Source organism: Scleropages formosus, chromosome 23 (assembly GCF_900964775.1).
Source record: "Scleropages formosus chromosome 23, fSclFor1.1, whole genome shotgun sequence".
NCBI classification, from domain to species: Eukaryota; Metazoa; Chordata; class Actinopteri; order Osteoglossiformes; family Osteoglossidae; genus Scleropages; species Scleropages formosus.
Window position 1 is genome coordinate 20,719,875 of NC_041828.1, and position 26,651 is coordinate 20,746,525.

Here is a 26,651-nt window from a genome sequence, read left to right on the forward strand (position 1 = left end):
CTTAGTATAATTAGATCGTTGTTTAGTATTCATATTTCTTGTATGTATATGATTTATGTGTCATTCATGTGCGTGACTTCATATTATTACAAAGGCGCGTTTATTACGAAGAGTGCTTTGAGAAAAATCTATATATTTTCCTGTTATACCAATTTGTTTGAGGAAGCTTCTGTGATTTTACACTTTTCGCGTCTGTTTCAGATGTTCCACTCGTCATCTTCATGTCACCGCGTTACGTTACTCTTGCGGACTCGCGCGCGGCACGCGCTGCCTTTCCCACGGGCCTCTCCCGCCCATTCGCTCGCCCCCTCTGCTCATTGGCGGTGAGGCGCCGCTCGCGCGCACAAGCACGCGATCAGTGGCACGCAGAGGACGTCAGTCAGAGTCGCACGGAGCTCGCTGGCTCGCTCTAGGGACAGCGCGACAGACGGCCGGAATGGAGAGGCGTAGAGACGAGCACATACTGCCGCTGCTGACCACCGTGAGTCCGCTGACCTCCTCTCTCCTCCTTACACGCTGCGCAGCAGACACACACAGCTCGTGTATTTTCACAAACGTTTATTTTTATACACGGCTGAACACAGCGCTGAGCGCTGAGGAGTTCGACAGTGTGTCATCATCATCCCGTCCGAGCGAGCCGCACACACACACTCGGTCTTATTCATTCCGCTTCAATACTCAGTTTTTCCCCTCAGTTATGTGGGGCTCTGCTGCTAAAAATAATTTACGTTCTCTGATTCAGTCTGAATCATCATGTGTAAATGATGAGTGTTTTAGAGCCGGACGACAACGTGAATAGACTAAGTGAACCCAGTCAAACGAGGAAGTTTCTTCGTCGTGCTCAACTCTCCGCTTTCACACCCTTTAAAATAAATTCCAAACTATGTACATAAGCGCAGCCGGTGTGTGTGTTTGTGTGTGTGTGTGTGTGAAGTGACACATGATCACATGCCGCCGGTTGACTCGCTGGCCGCCAGAACGGTACATCACAACAGGAGCGCATGATGAAAACGAACCTAGACTGTGGACTTTGGAGATTCCAGGTTTAGTTCACCAAAAAAGTAACGCTTTATGTTCGTCTCTTTCGTTGTCTTGAGTATACTACACGGACAGAGCCGTGTGAGTGTGTGAGGTGTGAGGAGGTGTAAGAAACTCGGCTGAGGACAGGTGAGCTAAAGGTAAACTGCATCCGGCGGATAAGCCATGATGATTTATTTTCTCGTATTTGGGCTTTCAACTCGACCGTTACATGATTGTCCACAAACCGGTAGTATGATCATTAAATTTCGAATTTTAAATGTGTTACAAACAAAGATGCAGTACGTGTAACATTAAACGTCTGGCCTAAATGAGAAGGAAGTACGTTATTTTATATTTCCGTTACTTTACTTTCAGTGTTGCTCGCTTCCTCTCCTCCGCGTGCTCGCGGGTGGGTGGTGATGCGCGCGCGTGGTACTTTCCGCCCAGCACGTGCTGTCAGCCAGAGCGGCGGCTCACCTCCTGGCAGTAAAACACAGAGGCACAGACCCAAACACGTGCACTAGTTATATAGGGCAGCATTTGCATTTATTAATTTAGCAGACGTTTTTTTCCCACAACGACGTACAAATCAAAGTAAACAAACGTGCATTTCACAACAGGGAAAGAGATACACAGAGTAAGCCTTTCCAATACCACAGACTGGCACAGTATAATGAGTATTGGCCAGCGTGCATTACACCAGCTGCGTACAAAACTGATAGGAAATGCAATGGTGATAGTGAAAAGATGGAGTGATCCAAGTTTATTGAGAAGTTAGGAGATGAGGAGAGAAATTGCTCTGAAATAGATGTGTTTTGAGACCCTTGAATGCTAAGAAGGATTCAGCAGCTCTGAGGTTCAAGGAAAGTTCATTTGATTATACTTGAGCCAAAATTGAGTATGTACAGACTTTGATTTTGGACCTCAGGTGAGTGGTACCACCAAGCAGCCAGAGGTAGAGGAGCTCATTGGTCTTGCTGGGATTTATGTTTCTCTTTCTCTGAATGTAATGCACAGATTTTATTTCTCTGAGATGCATGTCGTTTTGGAGAAAAGCGACTGCTAAATGAATAAATGTAAATGTAGGGAGTCATCAGGTCTTGTAGATGTCAGACAGACAGAACCAGAAAAAACTGATACATCGCTCACTCTTATGATAAGTCATGGTGGTTAGAATAGTTGTAGCCAGAAGGTCTTATCTGAAAATCTTGCTGCAGTACCCTTGATTAAGGTAATTACCCTGAACTGCTTCAGCCATAATGGCAAACCAATTTATGGGTTTTCAAAAGATAGTTCCCAGGCCATATATTTTTAATAGAATTTTATTTGCCATTCTGTTTCCTGAAATTTCTCTGTTGTTTAGCAAAGATGGCCTGCATTTGTCTTTGCTGCCTTTATTGGGCAGCAAAACACAGTCAAAGGAGCAACTCAAATGAGACTGGGGAGCTGTGGGATTGGGATGGTGAAGGACCAGTGTCATTCACCATATTTTACATTTACGTTTGTTTATTTAGCAGACACTTTTCTCCAAAGCAACTTCCAGCGGATACTATGTAGTGTTATGAGCCCACACTCCTTATTCACCAAGGTGACTTACACTGCTAGATACACTACTTACAATGGGTCACTCATCCATACAACAGTGGAACACAGTCTCTCTGTCACTCACACACTATGGGTGAACATGAACAGCATGTCTTTGGATTGTGGGAGGAAACCCACACAAACACAGGGAGAACATGCAAACTCCAAGTCAGGAGTCAAGAGAGGCTTCATTGTCATATCAACCATTTACAGCTGGTACAGTACACAGAGAAGCAAAATAACGTTCTTCCAGGACCATGGTGCTACATAAAATGGCACAGAGTTATCTACACAGACTACATACAGTGCACAGTGTGCAAGACTTGTGCAAACAGCACTAGACATTACAGCAATTACTTAAACAGGACAATAGGCACAATAACAGACAGTTCAGTACAAATGCCAGTGTCAGTCCAGACAGGCTGAGTGGGGATTAAATCTATGTCCTCTCATACCATGCAGGTGCTGTGAGACAGCAGTGCTATTCATTGTACCACCAGCAAATTATTTACCCATTTATACAGCTGGATAATTTTACTGTAGTAATAAAGGGTAAGTACCTTGCTCAAGGGTACTACAGCAGGAGGTGGGGATTTAACCTGTAACCTTTAGAGCCAAAGGCAGAAACTATAACCACTATGCTACCAGCTGTCCCCAACAAAGTTTAAGTTTATTGTAGCTATATCTGAGACTTTTACAGAAACTACCCAGCAAATAAATAGACGTTTGCGTCTATTACACATTTTTATTTCAAATTGACGGGGCCAGGTGCTAACAAACATTTATGTGATGTGTCAGCTTTGTTGTGTTGTCAGGTAGAATTTAGGCACACAGTTGGTGTTTCACAGTAAAACATTTCTTAGTGTGTTCTCCCCACACCATTCTCCAATTCACATGGAGGCACCTGATGTGCAGGGTGTAAATGACACACACATTGACCGAAACCACTTGTCCAGGGTGGGGTCGCAGCAAAACGGGCACCGCACACCCTGGGCAGGATGCCAGTCCATCACAGGGCACCCCAAGTGGGACTCAAACCCCGGGCCTGCCAGAGAGCAGGACACGGCCAAGCCTGCCAAACCACCGCACCGCTGCCAGGGTGTAAATGGTGTTGACTTAAGTGTACTGTATAAAGCAGAACACAGCAGACTGAGTAAGAGGTTGTGAGGATAACATTATTTTCAGTCATTTTAAAGTGGACTTAACATTAAGCTTACTTCATGTTAAAAAAATTATGAGAAAATGAAAAAAAGATAGTGAAATGAGGCAGGTGATAACATAGTAGTTGTAGCTGCTGCCTTCATATTCAAAGAAGACCAGTTTTAATCTCACCTACTTCTTTAGTACACCTGAGCAAAGGTACATAAATTGCTCCAGGAAAAATTACCTAGCTGTATACATGGGGAAATGGTTGTTGTTAGCTTAATATTGTCAGTTGCTTTGGAAAAAAATCATCAGCTCAATTAATACAAGTAAATTAAATAGACTGGTGTTGCGTCCTGTCTCATGGACAATGTTTCCAGTATAGAAGAACACTGAGACCCAACACTGGATGAGCTGTTGATAAAAATAGAAGAAATAAAAAGAATTAGTAATTCATTATAGCTTTATTGTGCACCATTGTTCTGGTCATAAATTGAGGTACAAGTGTATTTTTACCGTATTGAAAAACTGATGGTACAGCACATACATTGATAAAGGAATGCTTTATCAAATCCTGCTGCACATTTCCCAAACTTGTGAAATTCAATGGTTTCTGATTTGATGCCTGTAGAAGCAAAATCATGGTGATAAACTGGTAACAGCTGCAAGACCTGAAACTATATCCGTAAACCACGGTATATAAAAAGTCCTTCTACTTAGCTGGCAAGACTCACACTTTGGGTGTGGGACTCACACATTTGGACCAGGTCTGCATCACCAGGTCGTATGAGAGCCGCTGAAATCTCACATGGAATAGTTGTAATTAGCAACAAAAAAGGATTTGCATACAAATAAATTAAGGACCATTTCCATCCCCGGGCATGAAGGTTGCAAGACACTTTTATATTCCCCTGTTAAGCAACCACATCATCCCCCAACTCAACGTCCAGATGCATGAGTCTCACATACTGATTCTACACTTTCAGGATAAATATAATGGATTTTATATGTTCAATTAGGGTAGTTTGTTTGGTGAATTTTAGCTTTTGTGGAATGAGCTGATGTGGTTACACACGGTGCACAGTATACTGTATATATACAACATATAACACCCACCAATGTGCCACCTTTTTTTAACTGGAGTTGGACTGTTCCCTCCAAGCACATCGGCACATTACTTACACTGTTACTTTAAGTATTCTTAGTTTTAAGTACCCTGGCTATCTATTGTTATTTATTTGTTATTTATTGTAACGTTATTTATTGTTATTGTTATTAGCATTATTTATTGTTATTGTTTTATTTTGTGCAGTATTATCTATTGTTTTTTTGTTCATAGTCTGTGGAGAAGCACTCAAAGAAGAATTTCATGCTGCTTGTACACGATACTTGTACCTATGACAGTAAACCTTGAACCTTGATATATTTAATGTGCCTGCTGCTCCACAGCGGTGAACTGCTGGGAACAAATCTTGGCAAAAATCAAACATGTTGTTTGTGGGAAAAAGAGAAAGATATATGGCTGTAGGACAATGTTTGTGAAAAACCCGTGGAATCATCTGGATTCCTCATTTTGTTGCTGCTAAAATGTGGTTCTGCTTTCATCTAAGTCAGTAATTGTCAAACAAAGTAACAAACTATTGTACTGCCAGTAGAATTGTTGTTGAACAGTTTAAACATTCAGTGTCAAGACTGAAAAAAATGTCACCCTTTTGATTTAGTACTTGTTTAGCAGGAACCTCAACCATACATTTCCTGTAGCTGCTGATCAGCCGACCTGTTCATGTGTATAAGCTGTTTTGGCTGTTTCTTTTTACAGAACTGTATCATTAAGATTTTTGTGACGTTTTCCAGGAACAGCTTCCTTACAAGTTATCATATGACCAAGACAGGTGGATGGTTGTGACGGGTTGATTGGTTTGCTGACTTTGACTGTTGGCTATTGACATTTTCAGGTTTCTCAGTGTTTTCATCCTGTCCACACTGGCTGAGGCTGAGCTGCAACATGCTCCTTATTTTTATTAGCTCAAAACAAGTCCACGAGACTGCTACAGAGAACAAGAAGTTTAGTGTGTGAGTGAATGAGCGTATTACATTGTTGCAGATGTGTGAATGACTGAAGGGAAATAAGGTGAACAGGTATCCAGCATTATAAGTTTCCTTGGACAAAGGGAACGTAGAAAGCTAGATATACTGGTAGTTGCCGGATTACAAACGAGTTCCCTTCCTAAATCTGTCTTTAAGTTGGATTTTTACATATGTCGGAACAGTTAGGTACAGTTCTAAGGTCAGTTAGTCAAATGTTTGTCTTAGTATATACAGTAGTATATCGCCTACCTTTCTGTGCATAAAAAAACATTAAAGAAACACTTCCAGATACACTAAAACATCTTTAACAAAATACAGTAATAATAATAATGATAATAATAAATGTTACTACAGTATTTATAATAGCAAGAGAGAGAAGGGGAGGAGGAGGAGAGAGAGAATGTGTGTGTGTGTGTGTGTGTGTGTGTGTGTGTGTGTGTGTGTGTAGGTATAAAAAACATTAATAAAAAACTTTAATTTTTGTTTTTCCAGTGTTTGTTGGCTTTTCACCTTTTTCCGCTCGCTTTAGTATTTCTACTTTAGTTTCAGTCATGATCGTTTTCCTTTTCTTGGATGCATAACTATCACTACCATTACATTTACACTTTGCCATGATTGGGAGGGTAAAAACAAAAAAATTAAAGCCCAGTACAGTAACACATACGAGACACTGTTAACAGCAATATGGTCCATGTCATACTGAGCAGCCAGGAGACTGAGGTAGGTGTGTGTGGACCCAGTCGCAAGATCTTTATTGTCAGTACACAACGGAGTACACAACGGAGTACACAACGGAGCAGGCGAGATTCATAGTCGGGGACAGGCTTGGGTTGGTTGACGTGCAAACGTAGGTCTTGGGGACAATCTGATGTTATAGTCGAGGAGGCGATGCAAGTGTCGGGAGCCGTGAATGTCAGGAGCGGGAACAAGGGATTGAGGAGAATGAGGGACTTGGAAGGACGGCTAGGTTGTCGTGGGTTTGCTCGAGAGCACTGGAAAAACGGGTTTCTCAAATGAGATTCCGCAACCAGGGTGTGCAGGTGTGGCTTTTTTTTTACCTTGCTGCTCTGATTTTGGGCAAGTGCAGACGTTTGCGGTGAGGTCGTGGGTGTGACAGTCCAACTGAAAAGAACAAAGTCTTTCTCCTATCTTGGGCCCATGAGCCAAAGAACTTCTGTAGACACGCAATGTTTTAATTCGTGTCGCAAAGTAGCGCCCATTTCTTATTACGAACCATTATATGTACAGTAACTTGAATGTTTAATATAATAGGCTTAATTATGAAGTTTTCATCTGATTGTTACTTAAGGTTGACAGAAAGATTAACTTCCGGTCAGTAAGGGAGTAGTTTTTAACTACAAGTTGTATGCAAGTTGGATGTTCATATCCTGGAAACTGCCTGTATTAGCATGTTTTTTTTAAAAGAAATACGTAAATGCACAGAATAATTCTTTCTGTGTGTGGGTGAGATACTTTTGGTCTATAACAGCTCCAGTCTGTTCTGCTTGTGAGCTCTGTGGTTATCTGTGAAACGAGTTGTACAAGCAATATGTTAATATTTTGGTGGGTTGTTGCCCCAGCTACTAGAAAAAACGGTGTCTATGCTGTCTGTTCTTCCCTGCTGCTGCAATCTCCCGGTGATCTATTTAAAGCGCTGTTCCTCTGTAACTAACCTCTGTAAAGGTCAGCGAGAGGTTAAGGGGAAGAGTCGCCGAGGCTGGTGGCATTGCCATTTTCTCCAGGAGCAGGGGACATGAAGTGTCGAAATGCATTAATTCCTTTGTCCTCAAACAAGTTTCTCAGCTTCTCTGCCGATACTTCAGGAGGTGACCTTTCAGCGTAATTGGATTTGTTGTCTTTATTTGCTTATAATTTACATTTACATTTATGTTTAAATGTGTGCATTTGGCAAATGCTTGTCTCCAAAATGAAGTACAGCTTCAGGTAAATACCTTTTATGTGAGTGATGGAAACTTCTGTATGGAATGAGAAAAACACGTTTTTCAAGGTAGAGAATCCAGGCAACAGTCATGTAATATGACTGTAAAATTACATCCTGTCAACTGCTTAACCCTACTGCATTGTAAATTCAAATCCCTACTGCTACTGCTATATCCTTGATCAAGGTACTTACGTGGAATTGATAGACTAAAGCTACCATGGTATATAAATGAGGAAATGATTCTGGGTAGCCTAGTATAAAGATCCAATGTTAGAAAATGGTTAGGAGAAAAGTGTCAGTTAAATTAATAATAATATGCTTTTAGTTGGTGAAAGGCACATGAATACATTTGGGGATCACAGAAATTGTTTCAGGGAACAAAAGGTTGGCCTGAAAGACTTTGCTTGAATATTTGTTGTGATGAGGAACCTGTAAGGGCTGTACTATGATAAAAATAGACAATGAAGAGTTTTAACAATTAAGTGAATGCCCAAGGAATAATTGTTTCCAGACAAAGACTTTGCTGTGTCATTGAGCAAGATGAAACTGCACGTCTGTTTAACCCATTCTGTGAGACTATTTAACACTGGCTATAATGTTACAGCTGTTGTTTAAATCCTTTCTTGATTTCGAAACTGAGAATGTTGTTTATGTTCGTGAGTTTGTCTGTGTATATGTGATCACCATTGGCAAAGTAAAAACTGGAACAGGAAAGCTTTCGACTAACAAGATTAAGCTCTTGTCATTAGCCCAGATATTGCGTCAATTCCAGAAAACAAGATAACACAATAAATTTAGGATGGTTTGTGCTTGAACACTTAAGGATGTCTGTTATGCACTGTTATATCAGTGTTGAGGTGAAAGGTGTTTCTAGTGAGTGTGAGGTAGGAGGGTGTGGAGTCACTTGTGGTGGAGGGGTATCTATCAGTGGTGGATATCAGGGACAGAGCGAGGGATATTAGTTGCAAGTAAGAGGTATGAGTACTGAGTGATGGGTGTCAGTGGTGGGGCAAGAAGGGTTGGTGGTGAAGTGATTTGGTTTAAGTAGTGGAGTGAAAGGGATAAAATAATGGGCTGAGTGGTTTAATGGGCTGAACTGTAAGGTTTTCGCAACATCCTGTGAAGATATGAGAGCACATGTCTTGATCATTAACTCCTCTCTCAATCCTGCTTTCTTTTGCGGGCCCTGCTTGCTTGCTCCACAACCTGGTAGTATTTGTCTTCTTGCAGGTGGATTTATTCTTTTTCCACTTCACCTGAGGTTAACTTTCATTTGAGAGTTATTTTTATAGTGCTGTGCCTGCAAGCTTAGAATGCTAGACTCTGCCTGGAAACATGAATGCTTGTGGGAATTGTATTGTTTGGAGCAGTAGTAGCTTTTTCAGTGTCTTGGTTTTCAGGTAGCAAAGGTCGAGAAATCATCTCAGAGCTGTTTTGCATGAGGTAACTAAAAAGTGGCACCACACACCAGTACTGAATTTTTTATATGCTAATTTAAATGTTTTATCAATATTCTTTTAAGATATTGCAGGGCTGAATTTTTGCTGAAGTGACTTGAGCGAAATACCTTCTCTAAGGTTACATTCTCAGCCAGTACTCTTGCTGGGATTTTAAGCATCATCTTTTGTGTCTCAGGTTTCATTCCCTAACCACTAAGACCACCTGCAATCTTGTGTACATTGTTTAAACAAAGATCAATCACTTTGTAGAGGCTGTTAATGTTAGCAAGCAAGTCTTGCTCATCTATGGGCCTTTGTTATGGTACCGCAGAGTTTATCTTGTCAAACACAATCTGGTCTCAGAGACCTTACTAGGGCATGTTTCAGGGACACTGCTTTCACCATGCAAACTTTTACAGCAGTACCAGGGAGAGGCTTTGTAAGACAAGTCTCAGGACTTTTTCAGCACATAGACATGAGGTATGTGTACTGCTGTAGGTTGAGTTTGGGTGTGGGATGCTCATTTTTTAGTTATTTATTTATTTGCAGAGCTTATTTGCAGGGTTTTATAGCTGTTTGTTTCCATACATGAGACTGTAAAAGAATGTAATGGCACAAATCTTCTTCCAATATGGTATCATCACACAGACGTGGTACTTTTTCATGTTCTTCTGATGTTTTGAACTGCGTCTGGTGCACATCCTCAGAGGCTGGACAAGATAGGAGGCCACTGTCATGCCTTCTCCTTGCTGAAGACATGTTTAATTTTAATTTTGTTGTAGTCCAGGAAAACCAAAAGATTTATCTAGTAGATTCTGCACTCTGATTTTGTGGACATAAAGCAGTATTATGGCTGCTGAAGAAGTTTGCACAAAGCCTTGAGCTATGTGAACTGTGTGGTGATGTTACTTGCAAGAGATGTGGTGCAGCAGCACTTTTTAAGCAGGATAACATTTGGTCCCCAGTCTTCTTGACTGATCTGCGCACAAAACTTATGCTCATGACTGAGTTTACCATGGTAATACTCCATTGCTACCCTGATTGACCCTGCTGTGCTTTGTCCTGTTCAGGTTTCCACCGTCCTACTGCACTTTACCATGAAATAGTCAATTTACTGCCCTGTTATTCACCTTTATCACCGTCAAAGCACAACCAGTTGCACAACACAGTCAATGCTTACTACTGCTGGAGTGCAACTGTTGGCACAGTCAGTCTCTATTACAGGGGGACCGATCTGAAACTGCTGCAGAATAACCCCTGGCACAGTTAGCTGCTGACAAAACTCAACACAGCCAGCACTGCAGGCTATTAGAGTTTTAACTACCGAGTGCTTTCCTTATACTGTTACTTGCCACAGTATCATTTATCATATCAGCAGTATAATTTAACATATCAACAGAATTATCTATCATTTTATCTGAATCCATCCTGTATCTGTTCTTGACAGCTACATTGCACTGGTGTATATAAAAAATAATTACTGTATAATTCCCATTTCTCCAGTGGTATGCATGACCAAAAAGTGGCAAAAATGTTCTCTGCTGGAGGGCAACAAATTGAATAATAGCTAATAATAAAGTTATTATTCATAGAACAGTAACCACCAAAATATTAATGGAGGTCACTCAGTCTGCCTGGATCTACTGAGAGTTGCCACCTGTTAGCATGATGCATGATTTTACTTATTTACTAAGAAGACTCAACTATTCTTCTTCATATTACGTGTGATTAGCACTTCAACACCTTTCACTATAACCAATTATAATTTATGAATATGTTAATTACAACATCCTCATGAGAATAATTCGAAATATGGGGTATATAAATATTCATGTGTCTGCTTGGATAGGTGGTCAGCACCAAGGTTACACAGTAGGCAGCACTGGTTCCTCATAACTCCTGGTTTGTGAGTTCAAATACTGCTCTATCTGTGTGGGGCTTGCATGTTTTCCTTTTGCTTGTGTGTGTTTCCTCTCAGACTCCCAAGACATGTTTCAGGTGGACTGGTGACTCGGAATTGCCCAATGTGTGAAGGGGTTTGTGTGTGGCTGATTGCTCTGTCTGACAGAACCCAATCCAGCTTGTAAACTCTCATGCTCTGTGCTTTTGGGTTAGGCTCCAGACCACCCTGACCGTACAGTTTTCCAGCAGTTAGCGATCATTGATGGATGTTAACTTCAGCTCACACACAGACTTAACGTGTAATTGTTTTATGACAGGTTAACTAGAAAGTTTTGGTCCAGCCAAGGTACAGTTTTTATTTGTTAAATCTGTCATATGTCAAATTAAAGCAAGACACAGCCATACCAGTAAATCAGATATTCCGAACATCCACAGATATGAATTTTGTTCCTAATATTTGTAAAAAAAAAAAAAAAAAAAAACACTGTTTTGCAATCACAAACAGAACCAACAGCCAGAGAAGTAATTAGTATCTTGGTTAGAGAGGTATTCGCAATCTTTGGATTAGCCAGTGTTTACCTAGTTACTGCTCACTCTTCTGACAAATTTTTGTCATTTCAAATGCAAAGAAGGCCCACACAGAACATGATGTTTCCACCTCCGTTTTTCACAGTATTGGTGGTGTAACTTAGGTGGCATGACTCATTTTGTCATCTTCCAGTGTGATTTGACATGTTTCTTCATTAATATTTTCTTTTGTGGAACTCTTCCACACAGGCCAGTTTTCTGAAGCCCATGAGATTCCGTTACCCAATGTAGTCTCCACCACTAGAGTTCATCGGTTTTTTCTGTAGGCCTTCCCTTTATGCAGTGTGCTTGGTGCCATGTTTTTCACATCTTATTAATCAGTTTGACTGAATTCAGAAGTATATGCAAAACCATTGGAGGGATTTTGTGATACCTCCCCACATCGGCTGCTCCTCACAAGTATCTAAAAGCTCCTTGGTCTTCATGGCAGTGTCTTTGCCTTGAATGAACTGCGCAAATGTGGCATTTTACCAAGACAAGGACATTACTCTGGCCTGTTCGTCCATTTCATTAATCTTTCTCATAGTGTGTTAGTAGTTAGTGCTATTATTAGTGTGCACAAAAGTATGACAGTTGAGATGATGCATAAAGACAAAATAGGGCATCTGAAAAGTTGTGTATGTGGAGTTTTGAGGAAGAAAAAGGAAAAATAGTTATTGGGGAATTCATAAATCTCTCATCAGTGTTAGGTTCAAAGAATATCTTAATATTTTTATTATGTGTGTTGGTTCTGTAGCCTGGCATGTCCGTTCGGATGGTCTAATTGCTCAGTTGGACACTAGTCCTGATTCCTAATCTTCTTCTTGATCTGTCTAATCCAGCCATCTCCAGTTAAATAGGCTAAACAAAGTTGGAGCAATTGTGAGATGATGACTCTGGCAGCAGGTTGTTTTTTGAAAACCTGTCAAGTATTTATAATGGGTTCTTTAATTAATGGCACTACTGATACTGTATGTCCGTATTCACTGATTTATTTTGTGTCGTTCTTCGAGATTTAGTACGTCACTATGGAGAAAAGGGTCTGCTTAATGAAGAAATGAAAATCGAATTACAATGGTTTCATTGCTTAACCTATGCGTTTACCCAAAGTAACTTGAAATACTGTGCATTCAGTCCATCCGTCTATCAATTATTGCCCAGGGCAGGTTTGGGATGGTCCAGAGCCTATCCTGGGAGCATAGGGCCAGCAGGGTACTAAATGGATTGGATGGCAGTCCATCACAGGGCTTTGTCCTTTTAAATATTTTATTGGAGCAGTTCATCTTGTGTACTTTCTTAGGGGTACAACTGCAGGTTGTGGATCAGTCTTGTTACCCACTGGACTGATAGCGATCGCTCCCAGGTGTATTGCTCTCTTTTAACAGTGGCGTTTTGCTGATGTTTAATGGCTAGCCATTAGGTGTCACCCTTTCTTCTTCATTTGTCTGGATAACATCTACAATTCACTCTAAACACTAATGCCTGTAGTTTTATTTTTTCACTTTACTTCAGTGCACTTTACTTTTGTTAAGTGCTTGTCCTGACCACAGCAGTCTGGAACTTGTCCCAAAATCAAGACACAAGGCCGAGGTATATACCCTGGACGGAATGCCAGTCCATCACTGCATAGCTACACATGTTCATCCACCCTGTTCAGATGCTGCAGGCAATTTTGCATTGCCCGTTCACTTGACAAATCCAAATGCTTAGATTAAATCAAACTCCTAAAGTAAACTACACTACTTCACATGTATTGTAGTGCTGTGCACTATCTTGTCAGACATCTGTAAAGGGGTAAAACTCTGTTGAGGTTTGGTTTATAGTTTTTGCCCATCACCATCACCATCCAAGTGGAAATAAAACATAATCCCCAGAAATGAAAACACTCTTTATGGATCACATTTGAACCACTATTAATGTGCTTGGTACTAGTGAAATACTAAAGGCCTGTGATGGACAATTTAAGACAACAAAAGGAGACTTTACACACAGTGGAATTTCCCTGACTGAAATGCTATTTAATAAAAATTCTTATATAATTTACTGAAAAATACACTTGTTGTGATACCTAGGTTGTAGGTATTGCATTTATAAGGTAATTTGGATATTATTAAATAAAAAACAAAATAAACATGGAAATGCATCTCAGTGTGTGAGAAAATATTATGACAATTTTTTTGTGTAAAACAAGTGAAAAGGATCAGACTGGGTGCTGGATTTTCATGACTGATTTATAATTTTTCTCTGCATCCCCTCTGTGTGAACTGCCTCGTGTTTTTTGGTGTCTAAATCTGAGAACAGGGCTACTTGACTCTGCTCCCACTGTAAAGTTCAGAGGTGTGTTCTAAAACAGCCTCTGTGTGGGCATGGTGAAACATGGTTGTCGTTTCTGCTCTGGAAGGCAGGAATTCACCCCCAGTAAATATTAAGAATTAAATACTGAGAACACACAGATGGCCAGTCCAATTATTTTTTACTCTCTCTTGTGTGTCTGGATCTGTTCCCTTTCTCCCATCTCAGTGTGTGTGTGTGTCTTTTCATGTGTAAATATCAGAGGGAACAAGAATGCAGGAGGGACAGAAAGAGAGAGAGAGAGAGAGAGAGAGAGAGAGAGAGGGAGAGTGAGAAAGGAGGGGCAGAGGAGAGAATGAGCAAGGGGGGCGTGTACCTGTCCCTGTGTCTGGGTGAGTTACTGGTTGGAAGAATTAAATATTCATAGTTAGCAGGATTGGCTGCTGAGTCAGAGCTGGTTGAGGCGGTCCTTCACCAGCAGTATCAGCTCAGCTGTCACGGAGTAGGCGCCAGTCCGCATCACAGGGACCTGCGGAGCCCACGAGGCCAGCTTCCTGCTCACAAGCACAGCACAGACCTACCTCTGAGGGCTCCTCATCGGCAGCCATGGAGAGGAGAAGCGAGAGAGGACGTGCACTCACGGTATGCGTTGTTTCTGTGTGTGGGTGTGTTTGTGATTGTGCGTGGAAGGTGTGTGGACCTGGAGGTAGCTTCTCAGCTTATGATGACTGAGAGAGAAGGATGGGGAGTCAGGGAAGACAAGAAGATTGAAAAGAAGAGGGAGGGTTGTCCTTCTAAGGGGACACTGTTGGCAGTGCGTCCTGAATAGGAAATAGCAACTGCAGTTAATGCCAGTGGGAGCAGAAAGGGGCAGGAAGCAGCGGACAGTGGGAGAGGCAGGATGGAGAGGAAGGAGGGCACATCTGAAAGACATCTGATTATATATGCGTGTGCTGGAAGGGAGCTAGCATGCTTGCAGGCGTGTGGTGTATGTGGGTGTGTTTGCATATGCTTGTTTATCTGTTTATATTCAGTGTGTGCTATGTAGTTTGTGTGTATGAACTTGAGCTTTACGTATGTGTTTACGTGTAAATGTATAATCTCAGTGTATGTGTTTTATGCGTATGGTTCTGGTGTTTACGCATGTTTATGAACAAATGTCTGATTTTGTGTGTTTGTGTAAATGTGTGCTTGTGGTTTTTGTATGCCTATGATCTGTGTATGTCTTATTGTGTGCGCATTTTGTGTTCATGTTTGTGTCTCTCTGTCTTATGATTCTGTATGCATCTGTACATGTCTGTGTGTATTTTGTAGAGGTGTGTGCATATGTCTCTGTGTGCGCCTGATGTTGTATTTAAGTATGATTATCGGATTTATGTCTATGAGTGCTTGTGTGTGTGTGTTTTGTACACGTGTGTGAATGCTTGTAAGTTGACTTTGTGTTATATGCGCTAACATCCAGTGGGGGCTACTGCTCAGGAAGGAGTGAGATATTCCCACAGCATGAGGGGAATATGAGCGCTGTCTGACGTCATCGGCTGGAACGGGGCCTCGGAACAACAGCTCAGGAGAGGACCAGTCTGGGACAGAGGCAGGGGGCCCACATGACCCCACAGCCATACTCTCAGGGGCCACAAGAGTGTTGTACAGTGGCTGCGAGTGTGTATCTGAATCCTCCTAAAATGTGTTCCCTTAATTCGATGAGATCCCATAGGTTTGTAGCTTTCTGCACACATATCCAGTTCTACCTGGGTTTTAGATGCACCGGCAGCCAAGCTGCTCTGCACATGGCAACATGCACGGGAGGGTCCTACTTTCGACAAGGTTATGCTGACCTTGCTGTCGCCAGGAGCTATTAATGATCATGGGTGCTGCTCAGAAGAATTCACAGCAGTTACACATATAAAGAGATGTGTCCTCACCTTATACCACCAGGAGCTTTTTTTTTCATTTGTCCCATGGGTCCCAGTTGTACCCTGCAGTGCTTCCTATGGTTGTAGTTCCTGTCTTGAGACAACTGTAGAAGCCTGTTGCACTGGTAGCCTCCAAAGGTCATGGAGTGGATAACCAGTGTGAGCCTTGATCCCAGAGACAGCATGACTTTCACACACAGCACACACTAGCACTGCTTGTCACACGGCACCCTAACTTCATTCTGCATTAAGACACGGAGCGTTACTGAGCCTGGTCTCTGTGAGGCAGCTGCATAGAGAAAGAAGGGTTGTGTGGTTCATGGGATTCCTCCAGACTGGCGATTCTTTACATAAATTAAGAAGCATCTCCATAATTGTATTTTATTTCCCTTGTGAGCAACCCTCGTGAAGACAGGACTGTGAAGTGGTTTCTGCTTACATGTATTCATTTAGCTGGTGTCTTTCTCCAAAGCAACTTACACTGTCAAGTTACCTAGAACTATTTACCCATTTAAACAGCTGGAAAGTTTTACTGGAACAATTTAAGGTAAGTACATTTCTCACGTGTACTACAGCTGGAGGTGGAACTGCCAGCATGCAGCCTTGGGGTCCAAAGGTAGCAACTGTAACCACTAAACTACCAGCTGCCCTGTCTTTCTCAGCAATTCACTTGTGTCATGGCATGGTGATCTCAAAGAATACACCTTCCCCCTGTGCTTAGAGCTGCTGCCTTTGGACCCAAAGGTCACAGGTTTGAGTCTCACCTCAAGCTGTAATTAGAAGTTGCTGAAGTGTATAAGTGGGGGTGTGGTGGGTTTGGTCTGTACCTGCTCTTTGGTAGGTCTGCATTTTGAGTCCCGCTTGGGGTGCCTTGCGATGGACTGGTGTCCCCTCCCCCTTCAGCCTTGCACCCTGTGTTGCCAGGTTAGGCTCCGACATGCCGTGACCCCGCTTGGGACAAGTGGTTTCAGTCTGTGTGTGTGTGAACTGTATAAATGGGTAAATAATTGTAAGTAGCTTAACGCTACAAGTTGCTGTGGAGAAAAGCATCAGCTAAATGAAGTAATGCAATGTAGATTGCTATGAGAATAAGAGCAGTCTGTTTAAATAATGGGATTATGCATATCTAGTTGTGGGACTTCACACATGCTTTAGATGGGAACTGAAAGGAAACCCAAGATAGTCATGCTGCAGATGTGGAATTTGCATTTTCATTGAGTCCTAATAGCAGCAATGGTGTCTCCATTGGATACCTGCTTATCATTCCCCAAAGTCGTTAGTAATGCAACGAATGTAATGAAATTGTGCTTCTTCATTTTAAAGTTTATTTACATATTGGTGGGAATGTAGTGTAGCAGATGAGAAACTGCATGCTGAAGAATTGTACGCTGAAGTCCAAATCCAACATTCTAAACCTAAACTGATTTAGTAAATAGTAATAATAATAATAATAATAATAATAATAATAATAATAATAATAATGTGGGGGACGTGGTGGCACAGCGGGCTTGGCTGGGTCCTGCTTTCTGGCGGGCCTGTGCCTTGTGACGGACTGGCGTCCCGTCCTGGGTGTGTCCCGTCTCCCTTCATCCCTACGCCCTGAGTTGCCAGGTTAGGCTCCGGCTTGCCTCGACCCCACTCGGGACATGTGTGTGTGATGATGATGATGATGATGATGATAATAATTTCTACTCTAGAAAAGTTTGAAGGTACCACAGTCAATTCTCATAACACAGGTTATAACTTTCTTGCAGTAGGCGAGGATGGCTACTTGTCCAAAGGCAGGGTCATAGCAGTCCTGAGCCTATCCCAGAAGCATAGAGCTCATGACTAGGTGGGGTGAACCCTAAACAGGATACTAAAAGTAATAATAGTAATAATAATAATATTGTGAATGCTGGTTTCTTGTGTCAGGGTATTACAAGTTTCTATGACGAATGGGTCGTGGTACATTCTACACTGAAGCCCATGGGTGCCAGAAAGTTGAAGAGTAGGTGACTGGGGTGGGAGGAGGACCATGTCTATTTTTTATCAATGGAGGTCTCCCTCTGCCATTTGATACCCCGAGGACTCAGTGTTTTTTGTAGCAGATGAGGTGCATCCTGCTGCTCTTACAAGAACGGGTCTAGGTAAGGGGTGCTATGTTGTGATTGGTTGTGGTGACATTGAAACGACCTTTCCTTCCTTGGAACAAGGGTACATGGAGCCAACTCTATTCTGGGCCCAAATGGACCACACAGCATGTTCCAGCTGTGGTCACTTGCATCCTGTGTGTTGATATATGACAAGATGGACTGCTGAAGCCAGCAGGCCATGCCAGTGGTCACACGCAGGCTTACTCCAGTTTGCTATGGAGCAATTCCTGAGGGCATATTGTGGAGGGGTTTTAAATAGTCACTGCTCTCTTGACTTTTACATTTATTAATTTAGCTGATGCTTTTCTCCAAAATAACTTACAGTGTTAAGCTACTTATAGTTATTTGCCTATTTACACAGCTGGGCAGGGTAGGAATCAAACCTGTGACCTTTGGGTCCAAAGGTGGCAGCGCTAACCACTTTTAAAGTTTCAAAAGCAGTACTGTATTTTCTCTAGGTTATGAGAAGATCCAGCCTGACCGCTCAGTCTCCATTGCAGCAGTTCTTTGTTAACACTCACCTTTTTGCTGTCTTGTTTTCTGTCACTTTCATCAATCTTGTTTCATTTTTTGTTTTATTTTGTTTTTCTAACGTACGGTAATTGCGTAAACAGTACAAAACATTCACCAGATGGCAATTACAGGCAAGGGCAAAATCTGTGGGTATCGGTGTGTGTCTTGGTTGACGGACAGCCATCTCATTGCGTAAGCAAGGATGGGCTTTTTATCTGTGTGTGCCAACCCTTCTGAAAGCACCTGGTGCTGACTTTCTAAGCCTGTCAGATATGTTAAGGCGAGAGGAATGGCCTGTCTGTTGCTTTTCGGGGGGTGGGTGGGGGCGGGAGGGGCGTGCTGGTGGCACAATGTCCCTTCTGTCCCCCTTATGTTCTGCACCACAGTCAGGAGTATTCATTTTGATAACTTTCTCTCTGTATTTAGGTTGTAAGCATTTCAAGTCACAATGGAGATTTTTCTGAAAGGTGATGCTCTGCGCATCACTGATGCTTCAGTGTCCACTTGCAGTGAAATATTCCACGGTCCTGCATGCCATAAGCTCCCAATCACTCATTATGTTAAGTGAGGGGCTTTGTTTTGGTGGCACAGTGACACAGCGAGTAGTGCTGCTGTCTCACAGCACCTGAGTGGTGTGAGAGGACATGGGTTCAATCCCTACTCAGTCTATGTGGAGTTTGTATGTTCTTCCTGGGTCTGCATGGGTTTCCTCCCACAGTCCAAAGATATGCTGTGTATGGCTGGCTGGGAGGGTGTGTTCCACTGGTGTACTGTATGAGTGAGTGACCCATTGTAAGTAGTGTATCTAGCAGTATAAGTCACTTTGGTGAATAAGGTGTGTGGGCTGATAACACTACATATGAGTTCATTGGAAGTTGCTTTGGAGAAAAGTGTCTGATAAACAAATGTAAGTTTGGGCCCTCTGCTTTGATTTTGGCCACTATGTTCACTGAGCCAATTGGAGCAATGGCTTATGTGCAGAGGATTCTAGGAATGTGCTAACATTATAGCGCACGTTCCCAAGAAGAGTTTGAAAGGCAGCCACTGAGTGGATGGCCACCAGTGAAGGCTCCAGCTGATTTCTCTTAAGTTACTAAGCTTACCATGGGCATGCTACTGAAAAGAGAGCATTGAGGGGACAATGTGACAAGGCCTGTATAGTGACAGTGAAAACCTGCTTATTAGAACTCATAATGATCCAGGTTTCCCAGTAAGAAAGGCTGTCTTTGTCATGCTTGAGTTTGGGAGCACACGCACAGTGCTACTTGTCCCATACGGGGTGGGGGGGAGCTGGAGCCTAACCCGGCAACACAGGGTGTAAGGCTGGAGGGGGAGGGGACACACCCAGGACGGGACGCCAGTCCGTCTCAAGGCACTCCAAGCGAGACTTGAATCCCAGACCCACCGGAGAGCAGGACCCAGTCCAACCCACTGCGCCACCACACCCCCCCATACCACTTATCATTTACATGTATTAAGCTGATATCTTAGGTAAATAACATAAGTGCAGACATGGCAGAGAATATAAGGCAGAGATGTGCTCTCTAGTTTGACATTTTAATAACCTAGAGAAACATTAGAAAGTCACTCCTGGTGGTAGGAGGGTATTTTGAGAAGTGATATGTAAACATTGTCATTGATATCTTAAGATTCTGTATGGAATTGAAACAGGTCAGAGTATCCTAAATTTCCTGTGTAAGGCACTGTGAATGCCTGGAGAGTTCTCCAAAGTGTGTTGTTTAGACACATTTTCTCTTGATTGGTCATTGTATGAGTTATTTTGGCCCTGCAAAGTTGCCATGGTCTTCATGTAGGAAGGTGTTCCACACTTGTCTGTGGGATTCTTGCCAGTTTCCTTGCAGCATTCATTTCTGTGTTGTGTCTCAGAGGGCTCCAGGTTTGAAAGGGCAGACTAGGGCAGTCTGCTATGTCCTGTCCCACTCTGGTTAGCATTAGCACTCAAAGCCTGTCGCTTTACCAGCTCCTGCTGTTGTCTTTGTTGTTGCTTCTTTTTTCCTGCTAGACGCCTCACCCAGAATGACTGACAGTTGGATCCATTTATACAACTGGATATTCATAGGTTGCACATTTGCTCTTATGATAATATGCCATCTGTCCCTAGTGACACTTCACTGTTGACATTTAGTTATTTATATGGCAGACACTTTTCTCCGAAGTGACCCACAATGATTACTATGTAGTATTTTCCTGACCTTTTCATCCAACATTACTTAAACTGTTAGATACACAACACTGTACTCCCTACAATATTCATATCTGTAAACCAGACCAACGTAACACATATATACTACAAGCAATTTTGCATAAACACTCCACCTGAAACACACTTTTGGAGAAAGCTAGAGCACCTGGAGGAAACCCACATAAACATGGTGAGAACAAGCAAATTCCACACAGACTGAGTGTGGATCAAACCCACATCCAGTTGCACAGCCCAGTCACACAGTCTGCTGTGCCACCATGCTATGATGTGTTGAGTGATTGGACATGATACATACAGAAGTATTTTGCATGTAGCCTCTTAGATGAGTTAAGACCGAGGCTTACACTCTTGGACCATGAAGGCACGCTCCTCTGTGTGGCCTTTAGTGTACTTTCGAGTACTATAGTGTTCCTCATTTATGGCTTCACCCAAAAAAACACAACAGGAAATCTTTCTGTGTATACATTGTGTTCTAGAGTATTGTCAGGACAGGCCTTTTCATTTTTACTTCACTGCTAACAGGCTTCTAAAGGTTCATGTGTGGTGGAAGTTAGGTTTTCTCATGTTTTCTTTTAGCACTTTTTAGGGGTTCTGTGCAATCTCTATGAATTCTGGAGTCATTTACATTTGTTTTTCTTCAGCAGTATAGATTTTCTAGTCTATATTGAGCTGTACAGCTTTGTGGAAGTAGTTGAATGTGCCAGAATATTACCTTTATTCATTCATTTACATCTTTACATCTGAAAGTTTATACATGTATTTGATCATTAATCAATGCTTTTCTCCAAATCAACTTGCAATGTTAAAGTATTTACACTGATTTATCCATTTATACAACAGGCTAATTTTTACCTTATCAATTCATGGTAAGTACCTTGCTCAGGGGTGCTATGGCAGGAGCTGGTCTTCAAACCTTGGTTCTTCAAATGCCAAGTAGCAGTTGTAACTACAATATATGTATAAAAGGACAATTTCCCAGAACTTTCTCAGAGCGTCACTCAGGCCTTGGACAATCAGTGTGCCAGGAAGCGTTTTGCATGAGGAGTTCTGCCAAGATGTGGCGTATCAAGCTACTCATGGTCCAAATATGACCAAAATATCGCAGAACTGTCGCTATTTTTAAATCCAGTATGGGTGGTGATCTTGGCTAAAATAGCATTCCCCCACTTGATTCCAGTACCTCAGTGGTACTGAAATAGCAGTTGTACTCGATAGGCCAAAATGTGACCCATTTGACCCTGAAGGAACAATGTGTTGGGCTGCTGCACATTCTGCGTGGTGAGAGAGTTCGAATAAGGTGTTTGCGATGATTTTGGAAAATTTTGCAAGCTTCCCCATTAGAAATGCATGTTCACATGAGGGTGTGTACACGAGCGTGTCTGTCTTTGTGACTATGGATATTTATGTGAGTCTGCAGTGTTCCAGTATTCTTAAGGAGGACTCTGATTGCAGTTTGGTTGTATGATCTCTGGTGAAGCCCAGCTAAGATAAACTTGTGGCCATTTAACTTATGCAGACTTCACTTGTGAGATACTCAGAATGAACTGCAGATGACTGGACTGTTTGGTTGGGCCGTAATGATTCAGCAGTGACATTCAGCAGGAAGAGTTTTCAGAATTGTGCTCTCAATATGCGTAGTTACCTTTACTGACGTTGTTGTGAATCTGTTTCTTGTGAATGTCACGGACTGCCATCTTTAAATAAAACAGAAGCAATCTAATCTGGTAGCAGCTATCTAAATCAGATTTTTTATTTTAAGTTGCATCTGACTGAAATGTATAAATAGCTATACACACTTTTGGTAAAAGACATTCTGGAGTCAGTGTGCTAGTCTAAACAGGTAATCCAGGCTGAAAGCATCTCTGTGACTTTCAGGTTCTTCAAGTGATAAGTACTATGGTGTGTGTCCTGCATCTTTTTCCATGTGCCCAAAAGCATGTTTAACTTGTGTTACATGAAATGCAAGCTATTAAATGGCTTTCATTAAGCATTTGGTATGGGGTGGCTGATAGCATAGTGTTTAGAACTGCTGCATTTTTGAGCTGAAGGTTGCCGTTTCAGATCTTATTGGCTGTTATAGTACTCTTGAGCAAGGTACTTTACCCTAAATTGCTCTAAAAAACTAATCAACTGATGTGAGTTGGTAGCTGTAGGTAGCTTGAACCTTGTAAATTGCTTTAGAGAAAAGTTTCAGCTAAGTACATGAATGCAAACTTATTTTTTACCAGCTTTTTTAGGCAAACCTCTTCCACAGCCAAGCCAGGGTATTCAAAGTTGAGGCCCTATGGTCCAGGATACATGTAGGGGTTTTTAGGCAATTTACAACACTATATACTCAATATTTTTACACATTTCTCACTAGGGTGCGAGTGTTGCAGCTTCCATGTGTGAGTTAATTTCTTTGCCTCTTTATACTGTTAGCCACATTTGCAGAAAACAGCCTTTGTCCCAGTGGTAACATAATGCCCTCAGTATGTGGTAGAGGTGCTGGAAGGTGGTGTAGTTACCAGACACCGAGGTGTGGAATTTTAATAAGATTGAAAAAAAGGGTGTAACCAGACCTACAGGTGCGGAGCACCGTGTAGGGTTCCTGAGGAGGGCGCCGGTCAGTTGACCTCACTCATTTTGTCCTCTTTGTCTCCCTGTGGTTCAGAGCTCACTGCTCTCTTTTACCCTCTCTCATGCCTTTTTCTGTGCAGGGCCATGATGAGGAGGCTATTGTGGACCTGGGGAAAACCAGTTCCACCATCCACACCAATTTTGAGGAAGACGAGCTGCAGAGTATGTACACCCACCAGTTGCCTCCAGGGAATCCGAGTTTCTTGTGGACCTTTACATTTCAGGAGGAAGGAAACATGGAGGATCTTGATGAGGGACATGTTCACAGGCTACAAGTCTGTTCCTAGGTGCTGGTACTGACCTTAGCCTCTTGACTGAACATGACAATCAAGTCAGTAGCTTTCATGGCAGGCTGCAGCTTACACAGCACTGTCCAGTAGAGTTAGTGCATCACTCTTTGCTTTCTTATTATTATATTGTACTTATTACATGTGTGCTTTACTGAGCGACTTGGTCTTTCACCCATTTGTAGATAAGATGCTGAGATTAAGTATCTAGCTCAAAGAGTACTATGTGAGGACCTCAGCACAGGAGCTGTAACTTGTTGCTGGCCTCTATGCTCCTGGCTTTCCTGTTGCACCTCTGTGGGACTCCCGGTGACGATTACTAAAACCTGTGCTCCTTGAGCCTCCCTGGACACTTCATTTCACAGATACAGGTGGTCTCCAATTTATGATTGTTCGACTTGCGATTTTTTCGACTTTACGATGGTGAGCTGGCAATAGACATTCAGTAGAAACTGTACTTCGAATTTTGATTTTTTTCCCGGGCAAGCAATATGCGGTGCGATACTCTCTCACGATGCTGAGCAGCAGCAGCGATCCGCATCTCCCAGTCTGCAGAGGTGTGTATTAGGTGTACACACACACACACACACACATTTTCAGAACCGCTTGTCCCATACGGGGTCACGGGGAACCGGAGCCTACCCGGCAACACAGGGCGTAAGGCCGGAGGGGGAGGGGACACACCTAGGACAGGACGCCAGCCCATCGCAAGGCACCCCAAGCGGGACTCGAACCCCAAACCCACCGGACAGCAGGACCGTGGTCCAACCCACTGCGCCACCACACCCCCTATGTATTAGGTGTATTAAATGCATTTCGACTTATGATATTTTCAACTTATGATGGGTTTTGGGGAACATAACCCCAACTTAAATCAGGGACCACCTGTATATTAATTGCAGTTATTATTGATCCTTAATTTATTTTATCCTCTCTCACCTCTCTCTCCAGGCCACCGTGCAGTGTACGTAGGTGTCCACGTCCCGCTTGGCAGAGAAGGCCGTCACAGACGTCGCCATCGAGGCCACAAGCATTCACGCACCAAGAAAGAGCGGGATGCACCCCGAGAGGACGGCAGGGAGTCTCCCACCTACGGTAGGCCCATCGCACCTTCCCCTCCATGCTGTGCCTCCTGTCCTAGCCCTCTTCACATTATGCTCAGCGCTGACTGAACACTCTTAATGTTCTGTTGGGCTCCTGTGTTATCACAGAGTCAGTTGTTGCTGTTTGCTTTACTCTTAACATTGACACTCATGTGTACAGTAAAACAAAGCCAACATCATCTCAAAGATATTCTTGCAGTTAGCTCTTTTGTTGCACATATTGACTTAGACTACGTTTGTGTTTTTTTTCATCGTGATGGCGAGTCCTCGCTTGGGTAAGCAGAAGTGGAAATAGGTAAATTGTTGGCAGTCAGTAACACTTAGTTGCTGTCAAAATGTTAGACCTTTTCATTTTTTCCTAATTGTGTTTTAGATCTTAACATAGATTTTTTTAAACTTTTCATAAGGCCAGTAAACATGTTTTAGAGATTAATTTTAATAATTTAATATTAGAAATCCTTCTTGGTTCTGTTTTTATTTTCCTTACAAGATGGAAACTTCAGGCTTTCATTTAAGCACACTACCTTTTTTGAGGGAGAAGTCCCTGCTGGGCATGAACAAGAAATTGAAATTCCCAGCTGAGGGTGTGAACAGTAGTGGCTTTGTTTTTCATAAATGGAGAGTAACTGGCTTATTTTTTAAAATAGTGGGAAAATAGAAAACTCATATTTTGGGAAGAGTCGGTTGTGTTTGACACAGACTGTGAACATATGCTCCCTGAATACAGCTTGTCTGAGTACAGTCACCCTCCTACAGATACCCCCTCCCAAAGAGTCCAGTTCATCCTGGGCACAGAAGATGAGGATGAAGAGCACATCCCACATGATCTCTTCACTGAGCTGGATGAACTGTCCTTCAGGGATGGGCCCACAGGGGAGTGGAAGGAGACAGCCAGGTCAGTGCACAAGGCAACAGGGTACAGAGCTGCATTATGGGTAGAAATTGTCTGGGCCTCGGTCCTCGGACTCCAATAAGCTGTTTTATCAGGCTGCTTGCTTTTAAGTCATCCATTGCATTAAGTGCGATCATATTTCATAATGAGCTCCTTTTAGAAGCGCTGTTCAGCAGATCAATGGGTATAGGACTGTTGGTGGAGGTTGACACTGTTCCCTCCCAGTGGGTCTGTACATGACTCAGTCTGACACACATCCTCACCCTCCGTCGCCATTGCCAGCACTATTACGCCAACAGTATTCCAAAAATATACAGGTGTGTCTCTACAGCTAAAACATCCTGCTGTACACCTCTGCTCTTTCTCAGAGGGGATATAAGGACAAAGGAAGGAAACTAAATGTTAAAAACAGCAATATTCTGTGTTGTTTTTCTCTTATTGGACCTTCGCTGGAACAGTTGTTTGGCCCGTGGGCAAACTTGAATGTTTATGAGGGCATGGATTCCAGCAGGGAGAATGTGTATTAAAAGAGCTGTGAAAAGTAAGCAATGTGGGGATCAACATTGTCTAATGTGATTCATGTACATAGAAGACATGTAAATTCTACCTGATTGTGCATAATTGTATATTTCATTATCTTCCACAACAAGGAACTGGCATAACAACACTGGTGTCACTTTTTCCCCTTCCAAGCTCAATTATACTCTATTAGAACTGACTACTCTACTAGATCTGATAAAATTTGCTGCTAAAAAGCTGTAAAAACAGAGAAGGAGTGTGTTCATGCAAGAGATTGTGTTAAGATTGTGCAGTTTTAAGATATGGTGAAGTCTTTGTTGTATCATTATTGTGTTTGATACAGGTGCTATGCTTTCAGAATATACTGTACGGGTTATTACCTGCTGTGAAGATTGAGCACCTGTGGCTATATTGTATAATCTTATGAAATAAGGATGCTATATAGAAGGTAATTTTTACAGAGTTGTAA

General features: G+C 42.3%; 1 protein-coding gene across 5 annotated transcripts in view; it reads left to right on the top strand.

The window, feature by feature from the left end:
- Positions 1-358: 358 nt before the first annotated feature.
- The window catches only part of LOC108942510 (sodium bicarbonate cotransporter 3-like), a 43,570-nt gene continuing 17,277 nt past the window's right edge, over positions 359-26,651 (top strand). For 2 of the 5 annotated variants that reach the window (XM_018765912.2, XM_018765917.2), the window contains exons 1-4: positions 7,521-7,779; positions 23,462-23,543; positions 24,620-24,763; positions 25,528-25,666. In XM_018765912.2, the coding sequence (XP_018621428.1) occupies positions 7,723-7,779; positions 23,462-23,543; positions 24,620-24,763; positions 25,528-25,666 (422 nt within the window). In that variant the 5' untranslated portion in view covers positions 7,521-7,722. Of the gene's footprint in view, positions 482-7,518; positions 7,780-14,327; positions 14,620-23,461; positions 23,544-24,619; positions 24,764-25,527; positions 25,667-26,651 lie in introns of those variants that run through there. The other 3 variants (XM_018765915.2, XM_018765913.2, XM_018765916.2) reach the window with 3 other exon arrangements.